General features: G+C 34.9%; 1 protein-coding gene across 1 annotated transcript in view; it reads left to right on the top strand.

The window, feature by feature from the left end:
* Positions 1-16,809, top strand: part of RAD23B (RAD23 homolog B, nucleotide excision repair protein) — a 42,833-nt gene extending 26,024 nt beyond the window's left edge. Inside the window, exons 6-10 of the mRNA XM_063081916.1 lie at positions 4,601-4,728; positions 7,307-7,442; positions 9,600-9,727; positions 10,549-10,722; positions 15,126-16,809. Of these exons, the coding sequence (XP_062937986.1) occupies positions 4,601-4,728; positions 7,307-7,442; positions 9,600-9,727; positions 10,549-10,722; positions 15,126-15,239 (680 nt within the window). The 3' untranslated portion in view covers positions 15,240-16,809. The remainder of the gene's footprint in view (positions 1-4,600; positions 4,729-7,306; positions 7,443-9,599; positions 9,728-10,548; positions 10,723-15,125) is intronic.
* The last annotated feature ends 232 nt before the right edge of the window (positions 16,810-17,041 follow it).

Below are 17,041 nucleotides of genomic sequence, written 5' to 3'. Positions count from 1 at the left end.
AAAATAAACTAAGAGATAGGGAAGAGGTTTAAGTTTCACTTTTCTAGATCATGATAATGTGTTAATTTTCATGGTTGCTTATAATTGAGCTATAAAACGATTGACTTAGATGATTATTTAATTAATAGTATTACTAAAGACTTAATATTTTATATACTGAATCCTTTAAAATTCGCTCTTAGAGTTAAGCATACTCCTTTCCTTTAAAGCAAGTAGTTTTCCATTTTCCAAATGTGAATTTTAAATTTGGTCTTAACAAGGTTTGATTCGCATACAGGTTTATTGTAAAGCATTTTTGAAATTGGTATAAAATTTTCCTAGATCTGCCTCACTTTATGTTTATTCACCTGTCTTCATTACATCTTGTTGACTTTATAGGTTCCCATCTACATCTTGTTGCTTGAACTGGCTTGCAGTGAAAATGACCTTTCATCCTAATTTTCATTTTACCTATTGAATAACGTCTTTTCCATCTTCCTTCACCCCTCATCTATCAAAATTGATCTGCATTTTTCCTTCTGTTGCAACATCTCTGGTACAGTTCCTGCTAATTATTGGTTTATTGGCAGTCAACCCATTCCTACTCTTTGGTACTTAAATGGTAGGGAGTTAGAAGGCTTGTAACAGCAGCTTAATTGGTGTATGGGTTTCTGGATTTCTGCTTAGCTTTTGCAGCATCAGGGTTCCAACAGCAGTAGCACCCCTTAGGATCTGGGGTTGGTCCTCTGACCTAATTGGGCTTGAACTCCACAATGCCCTCATCGCCATGGAAAATGACATGTAGTAGCAAAATAGTTGTTTAAATAATCAACTTAAGATTGCCTGAATTTGGACCAAATCCAGATTTTCATCTTTGAGGAACTGTTTCCTGGGACCAGTCTGCTGCCAAATACTGTATGAGTTAGTGTCCAGTCAGGAAAACAGAAATCATGCTATTTCAAATAGGAAAAGGTTTAATTTTAGGAAATTGTTACAAAGGTATTGGAAAGACTGGAGAAGAGGATTACTTAGAGATGAGTAAACTGTTCCTGGAGGCTCAGGGCTGGAGCCACCTGGCATTTGCCTCTAATGCTGCTGAAGGCTCTGGCTGTCACCACTGCTGTGACAGTTGGAATGCATTGATACTGCTGAGCAGGAGCCCAAGAGTCCATGGCTGTAGCTGCTGCTGCTACTCCTAAACCTCTACCTCTGATAGTATGTCTTACTTTTTACATCTTTATGTCTCCTAAAACACCCCATTCTCAACTTTATGGTTGGATCCCTTTACTCTTTAATTTATCCAGTCTCTGAGTGTGTTGATTCCCTGCTTCTTTAAATCTTCCTCCTTTGGCTTCTGTGACAGCACTCTTTTCCTTATCCATACTTCATACTATTCCTTCTCAGACTTTCTAGTTAATTCTTTTTATTTTACCTGATCCCTAAAGGTATATATGGGTTATCTATGGTTCTGCTCTAGGCCATAGTTCAAAGTTTAAAGGAAAGGCCAATACAATGCATAGACTGTAAGAATTTCCCAAATTATAACTCCTGTACATATCTCTCTCTAAGCTTCCAGACTCATTTTTTCTAAACTGCCAACTGAAAAACCTACAACCTCCACAAACTTCTTAAGTTTTAAATCAACTCATCTTTTATCCCTGCTCCCCATTTGGTTCTTCTCTTTTGTTCCCCTACTTTCTTGTTCGATCATCCACCTTCTACCTAGACATTGGCATTATCCTTGTCCCCCTGCCTCTCTTAGCCCAGAGAGTCTGATTGATTCTCTTTCATAAAGTCTCTAGAATATTTGTTCCCACTGGCACTTAGTTACCATAGTTCAGGTCCTTACCTCACTTGTACTCTGACATTATTATTTTCCATCTGGTCCCTTCCCTGCCAGAGCATAATTTCCAAAAAGCAAATAAATGGGGTCATCGTTAGTTCCTTTAATAGCTCCTCATGACCTAGAAGATAAGTTCAAAACTCAATGACATATATAAGGCTTTTCATCACTACCTCTTTAACCCCATTAGCTCTGTCTCTTGTCCATCCTTTCTAGTTTATCTACAGGTCATTTGCCCTCGTACTTATAAGATTTGAAAAGATCAAACTGCTTATGGGTATTTCTTTTTAGTTTTTACAACTTGATTAATTAGAAATGTGATTTTTTAGGAGACATGTATAATAATTAGGTGTGGAGACTCTGAACTCTGACAAGCCTGTATGTGTGTTTCACTGCCTTATGACTTGACCAGCAATTGATACCTTGATCAAATTATTGATCTCTCTAAGCCTCAGCCTCTTCATTTTTAAAAGGAGATGAAAATAAACTTTTCTCATAAGGTTGTTGTGTGAGACCTAAATGAGAAACACTGTTTTTAAATACTATAGTTCTTATCCTCTACAGCTTTTGTTTATTTTGATACTGATTTCTGTATTTGGGAACTAGGTTACTTAAAGTATATATTGCCATTTGAGTGGCTTTGTGCTAGAATTATATCAGTGGATAATTTAAAAATATTAAAAAGTGTTTTATGGGATAGAAAAAGAAAGGTTATTACTTCTAGCAAGATATCAAATGCTTAATTTGCTCAGTGATATTTTGGAGTATTTTAGTTATTAAATATCTTTATTTTTGAAAATTCTACAAAACAAACTATTCAACAGATACTAAGTATCAGCTGTGTATCAGGGAAATAGCAAAATAGCATGTTGTGTGGTCTTCTGAACAGTCAAATCTGCATTCAGGTGGGGGAAAGAAAAAAATAAACATAAATTGCAAGTCATGATAAGTGATATTAAGAATACAAAGGGCTTCCATAAAGAAAAGCAGAAGGCTGCTTAGGATAGCCGGGCAATACATCTCTGAGACTGTAACTTTTAAATTTAGAACTGGGGCATGTGAAGGAACGAGCCATACAGAGAAGGCTAGCATGTGTACAGGCTCTGGGCCAGGAAAAGGCGTGACTCATTGAAGTAACCCAAAGAAGATAGTGTGGTGGGTAAAAGATTGTTGAAGGCTGGCGTTCTGAAATGAGGTTTTCTTTTTTAAAAGCTCACATTTGCAACTGACTGCAGAATGGATCGTAGGTGTGGGGGCAGGAGTGGAAGCAGGGTATAATCCAGACCAGAGATTGTGGTGGGCTGGTCTTGAGTGATGGCAGTGGAGAAAGAAAGAACTAGATGGGCTTAGGATATAATTTAGAGATAGTACTTTCCAGATAGGAAGGTAGATTAGATATAAAAGGCAGGGGAAAGGTATTGAAATCACCAAGGTTTCTGGTTCAAGCACTTGGGTGGATAGAGGTGCCATTTATGGAAAGGGAGAAAAGAGATAAGGGTGGGACACATTTGAACAGGAAATCTTTATTGAAAGTAGTTGAGTGCGTGGAATGTGAGGAAGTGGCCATGTAGCACGTATGGATAGCTATGGATGTGAAGGGAAGAGGGCAGATAAATGAACCAGTTCCTGAAAAAGGGACTGGGATGGGATCAAGGGAGATTTGTTTTTGTTTTGGGATGATATATGGTACATAGCTGCTGATCAGGATAATTAAGTAGAGAGGGCAGGGTGGAAGGTGGAGTAGAGAGAGGATAACCAAATCCAGTTCTTTGAGGTGGCAAGAAAGGCAGTGGTACCCAGAATACAAGTGGAAGAAAAGACAATTTTAAGAGAGGAAAATTTATCGAAGGCAAGCAGTTTTCATTCGATCAGTGTTTTGTATTTTCTGCTCTTTCTATGAAGAAAAGTTAAGTCTTCAGCTGAGAAGGGAGGATTGGAAAGAGCCAGTGGGAAGTGACTTAGGGCATCGTACCAGCTTTGGTGAGATTCTAACTTTCTAGCTCCTAACTTCTTTTTCCCCACTGTTGATAATATAAAGTGTCAAAGGGAAACTGCAGACTTGTTATATCAGAGTTGATTGCTTGAAATTCCCAAAATTCACTTCATTTGTCTCTTCTTACAGGTTGCCTTCCCTGACTTCCTCATTCTCTCACATTAGTTACCTATTTCTATTGTACTTATGACACATTAGTTTTCTGTTATTACTATAATACATTTCCACAGACTTAGTGATGTAAACACAGATTTATTATAGCACTGTAGGTCAGGCTAAAATCAAGGGGTAAGCTGTGTTCCTTTCTGGGGACCCTAGGGGAGAATTCTTTCCTTGTTTCTTCCAGCTTCTAAAGGCTGCGCACCTTGGCTCATGGCCCCTTTCTCCATCTTCAAAGGCAACAGCATAGCATCTCTGATCCTGTTTTTGTTCTCTAGTCCTCCGTTTCTCTGAACCTCTCATCTGCCCCCCCCCCTGTCTACTTTTAAAAATTTTTATGATTACATTGAGCCCACCTGGATAATCCAGGATGAGTTCCCTATCTCAAATTAAACTCCTTTGCCATGTAATTTAATAGATTTATAGGTTTAAGGGATTAGGACATGGCATCTTAGAGGACCATTATTCTGTGTGCTACATTTTGTAATCTATACTGTTATTCATCTTTGTATTTCTAGCACAGTAGTGCCTGAAACATTGTATACATGCATACAGTCAAGAAATGTGTAGAGAATTTTTTTCTTATTAAATGTTCCTTTTCTTTCTCCTCCTCTCCCCTTTTTTAGTGACAGGTCAGTCTTACGAGAATATGGTAACTGAGATCATGTCAATGGGCTATGAACGAGAGCAAGTAATTGCAGCCCTGAGAGCCAGTTTCAACAACCCTGACAGAGCAGTGGAGTATCTTTTAATGGTGAGAAACATATTTTACTCTTCTTCATGCTAGTTGTTTAAAACCAAAATCTCAAAGGAACAAAGATTTTAAAGGAAAAGTTAACATTTCATGGGAGAAGAATAATGTATGCTAGATAATTTCCTAGTATGTTAATGTTTTGTGTTGATAAAATGTAACCTTTTCTTAAAACATTCTGGTATGGTTTTAGTTAGAAAATAGAATGGCTAAATGAGTTGTAAAATTCGCTATCCCGTCAAATTAGTTCCTTATATCCCAATTGTGTCATCTGGGCAAATTTTTAATTTAATGTTCTGACATTTTAGTAGCCTTTTAACTGCCAGTATGATCCTGGGTGAATTATTTAGAGCAAAAATTTCAAGCTGGGAGCCCAGGCCAAATTTTATTTGCTTGACTGTGTAAATTTTGTAATTATTTGACAACTTAAAAAAATTGGGAGATTTTACATTAAAATTTAGATTCTGGCTATCTGAGCAACTTGATTCCAGATTTTTGCATGGGGTTAAGGAATGGTTTTATTTAGATCGTGGACTCTCTAATTTCGTGTCCTCGCATTCAGACTCTGTTACATGGCATAGCATCATGCATTTAATTTGTGATGCTACTTTAATGTATGATTCCGTTGCCTGGTTTCGTTGGCATTTGTTAGCTTGTTTATAGTCAGAAGCAGTTGAACTTTTGAATAAGGTATTTTTGTTTTGTTTTGGTTTGGATTTTAACTGACAATAAAGGTTTTTGAGAAATAGGCTGTTGTGGACATTGAAACCCCTGATATTTTATTAAGATGAGAAAGTCTGCTAGTTGTAAAGATGTGGTACAGGCTAAAACAACACATAAAATTTTGGAATAACATTGGATTAACCTATTTTTAGTCTTGAAATTTTATTCTACGATTGTCTTTGGTGTCTTGGAGTATTGTCACAGTCTGAATTGCCCTAAACATCATCCTAGATCCACAATCCTAACGCTGTGGGGAATACAGTTCACAGTTAAAGCCATTCTTTTTTTTCTAGGTTGTACTTCTGTTAGAAAATTCTTCTCAGGTAGCTAGCTAGTTTCAGGAGAGTCACAGTTATAAGCCAGATAAGTGTTCTGCCTCCACTAGTTATTTACCCGTGCATTTGCATGTGAGATACAAAAAACCTTTTCTTAGCATATCATTTTTTCTTTCCAAATTCACTTTTCTGTTATCCTATTGGATAACATATTGCATTTATATGCTGGCAGTTTTTTATTCAATTTGTTTGGAATTGAGGAATCATATTGGATTGATGATTTTGGACCTGTTTGAGGGTACCTCCTCCCAAACAGATTCTGTAAAAGTGTTGTCTTTCCTTTTATGGAATGGTTTTAATTTATTCCTGATTTGGAATCCTGCATAAGTTTAATAGTATAAAACACTTTTACTTAATGGACGTGAAATTTTTAAGTTAAAAAAAATTATCACTATTTCCCAAGTTACTGGATTTTAAAACTGGTATGTAGCATCACATGCAAATAAATAGATGAGAGATGAGTTTATGAAATAGTTTGAAGTATTTTTGACATATTTACTCTTTGTTTCATAAACTGGGAAGAAAAAAAAAAGGCTACCCTTAACTGTTACTAGTTAACATATAAGTGAAGGTGAATGGATGGAAAGAAAAACGTTGGTCACTTATCTAATAAGAGGCTATATATACCATATGTGAGAATTATAGGTAGATCTATAGCAGTGATGATTAACTTTTTATTTTAACAAATCTGTTTGAGAATTTCATGGAAGCTCTGGACCCTAAATATGTATATCCAGTAGTAGTTTGTTAGCATTTAATAACTCTTCATCTAAGGATTTGAATTGGTGAACTCTCAAAAAACATTTGTGTATAATGTCTGGAGTGACATCTGATGCAGGCAGCTATTACCCTGCTGCTCATTACCCTTCATTCATTATATGTTTATGCATTTGGCTTCTGGTTTATTAGGAAATGGAAGCATTTACCATCCCTTACTGAATTGTAATATTTCCTTCTTCATTCTCCTCCTTTCGTACTCTTGAAGGATTTGATACAGACTTTTTTAATAGTTGTGGGTAAGTCTATAAATCATATGCATCAAAATATGGTGTCTATAAAGTCTTAGTGCAGTTTTAAGCTATAATAATTTCCGAAGATAAATGTTACAAACTTACAAAAAACATAACCTAGAAGTTAAATTATTTGAAATTCTTTGATATCTATTTCATGTATTTGGAAAAATTAATTTTAATAGGATATATATCAATATTTTAAAAATTTTAATAATTAGATGTGGCTAGTAGGTGTCATTGGCCAGCACAGGTAGAGAACATTTCCATGCTCGTGGAAAGTTCTGTTGGACATTGTTGCCTTATATCATATTGGGGTCTTCTACACTCCCTGGTTATATCTTATTTAATTTGAATCCATGCAGCTTAATAATCCTTTACTTTTAATTGAAGCAGATGTCTGATGCTTTTGGAAATTAGACAAGGATATTATACTATAAATCTTTTACTCTGTATAATATTTAACTAATTTTGTATAATGGGATATCTTAAAGCTTGGAAATTGTGTTATAGGGAATCCCTGGAGATAGAGAAAGTCAGGCTGTGGTTGACCCCCCTCAAGCAGCTAGTACTGGGGCTCCTCAGTCTTCAGCAGTGGCTGCAGCTGCAGCAACTACTACAGCAACGACTACAACAACAAGTTCTGGAGGTAAAGTGGAATCTTTGGATGGGGAGGAAATGGTCCTGAATTTTTAGTGTAAAATCATTTAATCTGAAATACTTTAGGAGTGAGGGTTGTTCCCAAAGCATTTGGAAAACTTTTAAAGTCCTTTATTTATTAATGTTAGTGAGAGAGAAAAGAAATTCTACATAGTGGGTGTAAAGTGGATTCTACCAATCGGAATTCTACTAAGTGGATGTTTATATCAAACATCACTGCTGCAGTTTTGACAAGGGCATGTTCTTTTTAGTTTATTTTAAGGGAAAAATGTTTTCCAGTTTGCATTTAGTGTTACATTTTGAAGCCATTCAGAATGATTTACTCTCCTTATCTCTTTATTTCCCTGTTATAAAATATGTATGATTTCAGAGCCAGCAGGATCTTAGTAGTTATACAACCAAGGAAATGAAACCGAGAGGTTTAATATCTTGTATTTGTGGGGGAAAGCAAAGCTTGAATTCAGGTCTCCTTGCTAGTCAGTACCCACACTTCATTGCCATAGGTCTGACTACAGAGCAAAGCCTGGAGCCCGTTGTAGGCCTAGGAATTACAGTGTTCATTTTCATTCTTTCCTTAGTGTCCACCTTTATTCTTTCCATAGTGTTCTCCTTCATTCTTTCTTGTGTATATTGATAAAGTAATTTAAACTGTTAATTTTGCAGAGGCCATTTTTCATGCATTTTCTAGACCTAATTATGGCAGTCAGCTCTGGTTGACAGGTATCCCTAAGCACTTTGTGTACAATCTTCTGGAGAACAAGCTTTGTGTTTATTGAGATTCAGCATGGTAGTGGGAAGAAAAGGTCACCTCTCTGATTCAGGTTTGGGGTGCTCTTTCATTCTGCACTTATTAGGTAACTTAGTCTCTGAGTCTCATTGTCTTCATCTATAAAACTAGTTATGCATAGAAGAATAAATAGCCACTTTAATTTAAACTTGTCTTCCTGAATAATGTAGAAAATGACAGCATACATCTAAAAGTTCTCATTACTCATTAGTAACCCCCAAAACAAAATTCTTTTGGTGAGGGTGGGGGTTGAGGGTGACTGGCCAGTATGGGGATCTAAACCCTTGACCTTGGTGTCATACTGTAGTCTAACCAAATGAGCTAAACAGCCAGCCCCAAAATTCTTTTTTTTTTTTTTTTTTTTTATTGAATCATAAATGATTATACATATTTTGGGGGTTCAACATTGACATATGTTGATCAAATCAATATTTACTAGCATATATATTGTTACAAATCATCCTTATTTTTTGTGCCTCTTGTTCAATCTCTCCTTGTCCCCCTCCCACCCCAGCCCTGCTGATAACCCTAGATTTCTTCTCTCCTTCTGAAAGAGTAATGATCACTCTGTTGATTTGTTGCCTAGATGATCTGTCCAGTGTATATAATATTTAGTTTCCTATAGCATAACTAGACAAGCAGCAGCATGCCCAAAAAGTTACATGTTCTGTATTTTGTGCCTTATTTGGTTTTATTATTTATTATTGTGAAGGGATCTTAGACTAAAGAATTCTAGATGTATTAGTACTAAATTGTCTTGAAGCTTGTCTCAAGTTTTTATAGATCATGATAATAACCAAACGTCTTCTAATTGTAATTAAGTTTGTATTAAAACTCCTCCTGATCTGCAGACTTCAACTCTAACTTTTAAGTATTAAATATCTTTCTCCCACTTCTTTGGTTTAGCATTTCCCAAGAATTCAAGCTCAGATTCTGGTTTTGAGGGTTTGGGGTTGTATTATAAAGTAAATGGGTATTTTGGTTTTGTTAGTCCTGGTATATATTTTTCTTAGGAACTTTTGAGCAACAGGAACACCTTTGAGTACTTTTTATTATTATAGAACACATGCAGGGCACAAGTTTTTAGTATTATTCACTAATTCTGAGCGCCCAGGGCAGTTTTAGGAAAGCTTGGTTTTTACAGTGTTCTGCACTCTCCACCTTTGCTAATAGGAGTAATTTCTATAGTATAAGACTTGCAAGTTGGTTGAAGAGTTCATCATTATTTACTTCACTTTATTACATCTGAGAACTCAAATCATTTTTTACATGGTAATGTTTGCTGTCTAAATGTATGATTTAACCAGCTCTTTGTATATTTATTTACTGCTTTTGTTTAAAAATGTTTGTGTATTTTAGGACATCCCCTTGAATTTTTACGGAATCAGCCTCAGTTTCAACAGATGAGACAAATTATTCAACAGAATCCTTCCCTGCTTCCAGCATTGCTACAACAGATAGGTCGAGAGAATCCTCAGTTACTGCAGGTAATTCTTTAATCAGTGTTAATTTCAAAAGTGGGGTTACAGTGTATATCACATATTGAAAAAGTCCATGAACTTTCATTCCTCTTCCAGTCTCCTGCAACTCTATTTGAGAATGGTTAAACCATTCTTCCAAGTTACACTCAGTAGAATGTTATGCTCTAGATAGGTGTACTGAAAAAAAGAGTAGGGGTGCAGAGGTTAGATTAATATAAGTTGGTCAAATAATGTTTTGGAAACACTTTATATTTCCTTCTTGGAGATTTCCCATGAATATTAAAGAATCTGAGAGGTTATTTAACAAACTGCTTAACAAAATTTTAAAATCACTTTTTGCAAGCTTATTACCACTGGAGCACTGCCTCTTAGAAAACATAGCTGTAGGTTTATTTAATGCTCAGATCACCAAGTATGTGAATTTTGTACAGCATTGTTTTGTCTATTAATGTGGATGTTTAAAACATGATAGATAGATAGATAGATAGATAGATAGATAGATAGATAGATAGATAGATAGATAGATAGATAGATAGATAGATATAAAGAATAAATTCTATCTCTTATAGTTCCACAATAGTTTCTTAACATTGATTGGGAGCAGGGGGCCTTTATGAAAGAGAATTTGAGTTTTCTTCACTGTTTACTGTATCTTTAATAATATACAAGAAATCCATCCTTTCAAAGAATTAATAATCCAGAATCACTCTGAAATATTCCAATTGTAAAGTTAAAGCTTTTTCTGTTATTTTTATTTTAAATTCCTATTTCTATGAAGATATTTAATATCAATATATTGTTTGCCTCTGTCTTTCAAATCACCACAGCAAATTAGCCAGCATCAGGAGCATTTTATTCAGATGTTAAATGAACCGGTTCAAGAAGCTGGTGGTCAAGGAGGAGGAGGGGGTGGAGGTGGTAGTGGAGGAATTGCAGAAGCTGGAAGTGGTCATATGAACTACATTCAAGTAACGCCTCAGGAAAAAGAAGCTATAGAAAGGGTGAGTTTAAAACAAAAAATTCAGTTCCTTGGTCACACTAGCCACATTTCAAATGCTCAATAGTCACATAGGGCTAGTGGCTACTATGGGATAGAGCAGATAAAGAGCTCTTCCATTTATTGGTGGTGGTTCTGTTGAGCAAAGCCAACAGAGCATTGCCCTAGAGATTGCAGTAAAGACAGTTTCTTCTTATCCCTTCTCCCCCATCTTGTTCTTTGTTAAACCAAGGACTGGCAGTAGTAAAGTGTATACCCGATTCTAGATTACTCATTTTTTATTTATAGTTCAAACTTTACTTCACTGTTGTCACTAAAATGTAAAGTAAATATGTATATGAATTATATGAGAACTATATGTACATGTTTCCTAAAAGATATTTTATATATTGTGGTGGTGTTTTTTCTCCCTTAACACAAATGAGTGAACAACACTCACCTCAGTTATTTTATAGCAACTGTTTTTTCTTTTGAGGTTAAGGTTATCAGTTCCTGATCTCTGTGTTTGAGGTATTTTTTCTATTTTTGCTTGTGCTTTTGATGTCATATCTAAGACAACACTGCCTCATCCAAGGTCAAGTGGTTTACTCCTATCTTTTCTCCTAAGAGTTTATATCTCTTACATATAGGTCTGTGATCCATTTTGAGTTACTTTTTTGTATATGGTGTGAGGTGCAGGAGTCTGGCATACAAAAGAATGCGTTTGCATGTGGATATCCAGTTGCCCCAGCACCATTTGTTGAAAAGACTACCCTTTCCTCATTAAATTATCTCAGCACCCTGTTGAAAATCAATTGACCATAAATGTGAGTGTTTATTTCTGGACTCTCAGTTCTGTCCCATTGATCTGTATGTTTATCCTTATGTCAATACGTCATTGTCTTTATTACTGTGACTTTCCAATAAGTTTTTAAATTGGGAAGTGTTGCATGTTCCAATTTTGTTCTTGTTGCTCAAGATGATTTGGGGTATTCTGGAGCCCCTTGTATTTCTGTACCAATTTTATGGTCAACTTCTTTGATTTCTGCAGAAAAGCTGGCTGAGATTTTTATAGAGATTGTGCTTATTCTGTAGATGAATTTGGGGAAGGATTGCCATGTTAATAATATTAAGTTTTACCAAGACATGAACATAAAATTTTTTTTTTCTTTATTAGGTTTTCTATAATTTCTTTCAACAGTGTTCTTCAGTTTCCAGGGTAATAGTTTTGCACTTCTTTTATTGTATTTATTCCTAAGTATTTTTATTCTTTTTGATGCTTCTTATAAGTGGAATTGTTCTCTTAATTTCATTTTTGGATTGTTTGCTGCTAGTTATATAGAAATACAATTTTGTATATTGATCTTATGTCTTAAAATCTTCCTGAACTTATTAGTTCAAATAAGTTATGTGTTCCTTAGGATTTTCTATAAACAAGATTATATCATCTGCAAATAGAGATACTTTTACTTTTCTAATATAAATGCCCTTTATTTCTTTTTCTTGTCTAATTGCCCTGTTTAGAGCCTCCAATATATTGTTTTATAGAAGTAGCAACAGCCAATATCCTTGTCTTGTTCTTGATCTTAGCAGGGGAAAAGCATTGTCTTTCACCATTCAGCATGATGTTAGCTATGGGGTTTTTGTGGATGCCCTTTATCAGGTTGAAGAAGTTCTCTTCTATTCCTAGTTTGTTTGAGTGTTGTATTTTGCCAGATGCTTTTTCTGTGAGATGATTGTCTAATTTTAAAGTTCTTTTAATATGCTTTATTATGTTGATTGATTTTTGTATGTTGAACCAACCTCGCATTCCTGGCAAGGTATTCCTAGTCATGGTATATATAATCCTTTTAATACATTACTGGATTCAGTCTGCTAGTATTTTGTTGAGGATTTTTGCATCTGTATTCATAAGGAATATTGGTCTGTAGTTTCCTTGTGATGTCCTTGTCTGATTTTGGTATCAGGGTAATACTGGCCTTATAGAATGAGTTGGAAGGTATTTACTCCTCTTCTGTTTGGAATAATTTATTAGGAACTGGTGTTAATTCTTTAAACAGTTGATAGAATTCACCAGTGAAGCTGTTTGGCATAAGCTTTTTAAAAAGAACCAACTTTTAGTTTTGTTGATTCTGTTGTTTTTATTGTTTAGTCTTTATTTTATTTTCTCTCTAATCTTTATTATTTCCCTTCTACTGCTTGCTTTGGATTTAGTTTGCTCTTTTTTTTTCCTACTTTGTTAACGTGGAATATTAGATTATTAAAGATCTTTTTTTTGTAGCTGGTTGATGAAATTTCTTAATATAGATCTTTACAGCTATAAAATTCCCTCTAAGCACTGCTATAGCAGCATAAGTTTTAATATGTTGTGCTTTTGTTTTCATTCATCTTATTTTCTTATTTTCCTTGTGATTTTTTTCCTTTGATCCGTTAGTTTAGGATTGTGTTGATTTCCACATATTTATGAATTTCCCAAATTTTCTTCTGTTTATTTCTAACGTCATTCCAGAGAAAATACTCTATAATTTCAATACTTTAAAATTTATTAAGGCTTGTTTTATGGCCTAACATGGTCTTTCTTGAAGAATGTCTCATGTATATTTGAGAAGAATGTATAATCTGCTTTTGTTAAGTGTTTTATAATTTCTGTTAGGTCTAGTTGGTTTATAGTGCTATTCACGTCTTTAATTTCCTTATCAGTCTTCAGCCTGGCTTTTATGTCTATTATTGAAAGTGGGTACCCCCTTGAAGTCTCCACTGTTATTGTTGAGTTGTTAATTTCTTCCTTCATTTCTGTCAGTTTTTGTTTCATGTATTTTGGAGCTCTGTTGTAACATGTTTATAATTGTTTTATCTTCCTCTTTTTTATCATAAAATATCTTTTGTTTCTAGTAACAATTTTTAATCTTAAAAAGTTATTTTGTCTGATATAGTGTAACTACTTCAACTCTCTTTTGGTTGCTGTTTGCAGGGTATATATCTTTTTCTGTCCTTTTACCTTCAGCATATTTGTGTCTTTGAGTCCAAAGTGTGTCTTGTAGAAGAAGCATGTGGTTGGGTTGTGCCCTGTCTGTCTGTCTTTTACTTCAGCTAGCCTAGCTTTAATCTGGACAAGACCTAGATAACAAACTCATTTTTTAGTTTCTTACTTCTCCTTTCACAGATGAATAGTTATCATTCTGAATTGGGGTTTTTGCCCAGTTTTCAAAGGTCATTTCTAGATAGAGTCAACCACAAGGTGATTGAGACAATTGAGGAGTGTATTCATAAATAACACTTGGCTGACAAATGATAGTATCTAGTGAGTTAGGTAATTGACCTTGGTGTTTAAAGACTTAAAAGTAGTGAGTATTGAGTCACAAACTATTTTTTAATAGACTAGGAAAATGAAATAGCTGGTATCACCATTTAAAATGCTATTTCTCTCCCCCAGTGTTGTGACCATCCTTTTTTCTTTTGTGGGGGAGGAGCAGTTGGCCTGTAGGGGAATCTGAACCTTTGACCTTTGGTGTTATCAGCGCCATGCTCTGACCAATTGAGCTAACCAGTCAGTCCTCCCAGTGTTATGGACTGGAAAACATGCAATAAATGTTAAGATAAAAATAGAACACTATGTCTTGATTTCAAAATATATCATGTAATGTTGCTAATAATTGATCATCTGTCTTCCTAGTATGAAGTATTGAATAAGGCAAGGAGATTGAGAGTGAAGTTTGATCCGAGTGAAAGACACAAGTTGTTTTAACAAATAAAACATAATTTGCTGTTACAAATAAGTAGGTGAGGTACTCAAACTCTTCCCCAGGTGTTCTCCTTATCTTCACTCTTTATATACTAAAAGTTGTTTGATTTACAAATTTCTGTAGGTTTCATTTCTTTTTAAACCAGGACAGCGAGCAACTAATTTTTAGTGTTAAATGCCAAAGACTGTTTGCATAGTATCTGTTAGTCTAATAGCTTTAACTAGGAACAAAGACTTTTTTTAGGTGGCTGTTAAAGGAATGGGACTAGGGCCGGCCCGTGGCTCACTCGGAAGAGTGCGGTGCTCATAAGACCAAGGCCACGGGTTCAGATCCTATATAGGGATGGCTGGTTAGCTCACTGGCTGAGCATGCTGACAACACCAAGCCAAGGGTTAAGATCCCCTTACCAATCATCTTTTTTAAAAAAAAAAAGGAATGGGACTAGATGGAATCTAGACTCTTGGGTTGGACAATAAATCCATATTCAGATAGGGATGAATTTATGTCAAATTCTGAAGAGCTTTTTTGTGTGGTATGTTTTCATTTAATTATCTGTCAATAGTGCTATGCTTTAACCTTTAATATGTAAATAAAATTAAATATGCCATAATTGGGTTGAATTTATATACATATATGTATATATATATATATATATTTTTTTTTTTTTTACCTTTTTTTCTTCCAGTTAAAGGCATTAGGATTTCCTGAAGGACTTGTGATACAAGCATATTTTGCTTGTGAGAAGAATGAGAATTTGGCTGCCAATTTTCTTCTACAGCAGAACTTTGATGAAGATTGAAAGGGACTTTTTTGTATCTCACACTTCACACCAGTGCATTACACTAACTTTGTTCACTGGATTGTCTGGGATGACTTGGGCTCATATCCACAATACTTGGTATAAGGTAGTAGATTGGTGGGGGTGGGGAGGGAGGGATCTAGGACATAGGGCAGGGATAAATACAGTGCATGTCTGCTTCAATTAGCAGATGCCGCAAATCCACACAGTGTGTAAAATATTATACAACCAAAAATCAGCTTTTGCAGATCTTTATTTCTTCTATAAAAAAGTAGGTAACTTCGTAGGTTTCACTCTTTTTAGTGTACTAGATCCAGAAATTTAGTGTAATGCCCTGCTTTATATTTCTTTGACTTAACATTGGTTCCAGAAAGAATCTTTGCTACCTAGAAATTTACAGTCTCTGTTTCATGGCAACACTGGATAATGGCATTGTGAAATTGAAAAAACTTTTGGAGCAGTTGTAAACAAACATGCCAAATTATTGATGGTTATTGTTGCTGCTTTACATAGCATAAAATTAATATGTAAGGAAGCCCATTCTTTCATGTTAAATACTTGGGTTGGGGGAGGGAGAAAGGGAACCTTTTCTTAAAATGAAAATACTGCTATTTTAAAATTTCTTGATCATTGAATGTGAGACCCTTCTAACATGATTTGAGAAGCTATACAAGCATAGGCAGAGTTATTTTCCTGTTTACATTTTTTTGTTTATTTTGAAGAAAAATCGGTAGGTTTCTAATTACTGTTTACTTCATTGTTATATTGCAGTAAAAGTGTTAAACCAACCATTGCATGTTTGCTTTTGATGTATCCCTTTGTAAAATTAGCACTTTGGGGGCCAGTGGAGAAATGCAGCATTCACTCTTTCTCTCTCTTCCCCTTTCCTCAGCAGAAGTGTGTTTATCAGCAAGTCGTGAGTCAAACTGCTGCATTTTTAAAAACCCACAAAATGCTGATTCGGTTCAGAATTATTGCAAATGTTTCAAAGCTGGGTTTCTGATATTTGTAAATGTTTTTCTTTATTAGCTAAGAATGTATTACCATTAAAGTCATTAGTATTATATTGCTTCCAAAAAGAGAAAGTGGACAGAACTATAATGCAGCACCTTTTATTGCATTGGAAAGACTGGCAAAATCTTTTGGATGGATTGGGAGATGTGGCTGGAAAAGTACGTTGGAAAATATACAATCAAGATATCTCATGGCATATTAAAAGAAAAATCTTAATAGCAATGTTGGCCTTTATTTGGATTTTTTTTTTTTTTTTTAGTCTCAATTTTTTCTTTGCAGTCTTCTTCATTGGCATTGTTATGTCATCATAAAGAGGGGGCAGATGTCTACTTGTTCAGTTTTTCAAATCTGTTTTCCTTAATATAAGCAGGACTATTTAAAGATAAATTTTTTATCATCTGATACTGAATAAGAAGTTGAATTTGCACAGATTTCTCCCTGCATAATCTCTTGCAATATCCATAGCACAGTTTGGTGATGACTTTTAAGCTTTTTCGTTATGCACTCATGACCTGTCTCTTATAAAAATAAATGAAACCATGATTTTCCCTCACAATGTATCATGTTTAATTTTCATGTTTATTTCATAAAAATGACAGATTTTTGGACTTTGTATTATCTGTATGTTTTATAATGGATCATGCATAATGTCTCAGGAGAATAAAATAACAATTCGTAAATATGTTCATCTTTCAAGGCAGAGCAATGGGTTGGAAAGGGGTGGCTTTCTGGTTGGATAATGGAATACTCTCATTTATTTATGACATTCTATCTGCTACCTATTGCTC

The sequence above is a fragment of the Cynocephalus volans genome, chromosome 17 (assembly GCF_027409185.1).
Source record: "Cynocephalus volans isolate mCynVol1 chromosome 17, mCynVol1.pri, whole genome shotgun sequence".
Lineage (NCBI taxonomy): Eukaryota > Metazoa > Chordata > Mammalia > Dermoptera > Cynocephalidae > Cynocephalus > Cynocephalus volans.
The sequence above is the reverse complement of the archived record's forward strand: the minus strand, read 5'-3'. Positions and strand labels throughout refer to the sequence as shown.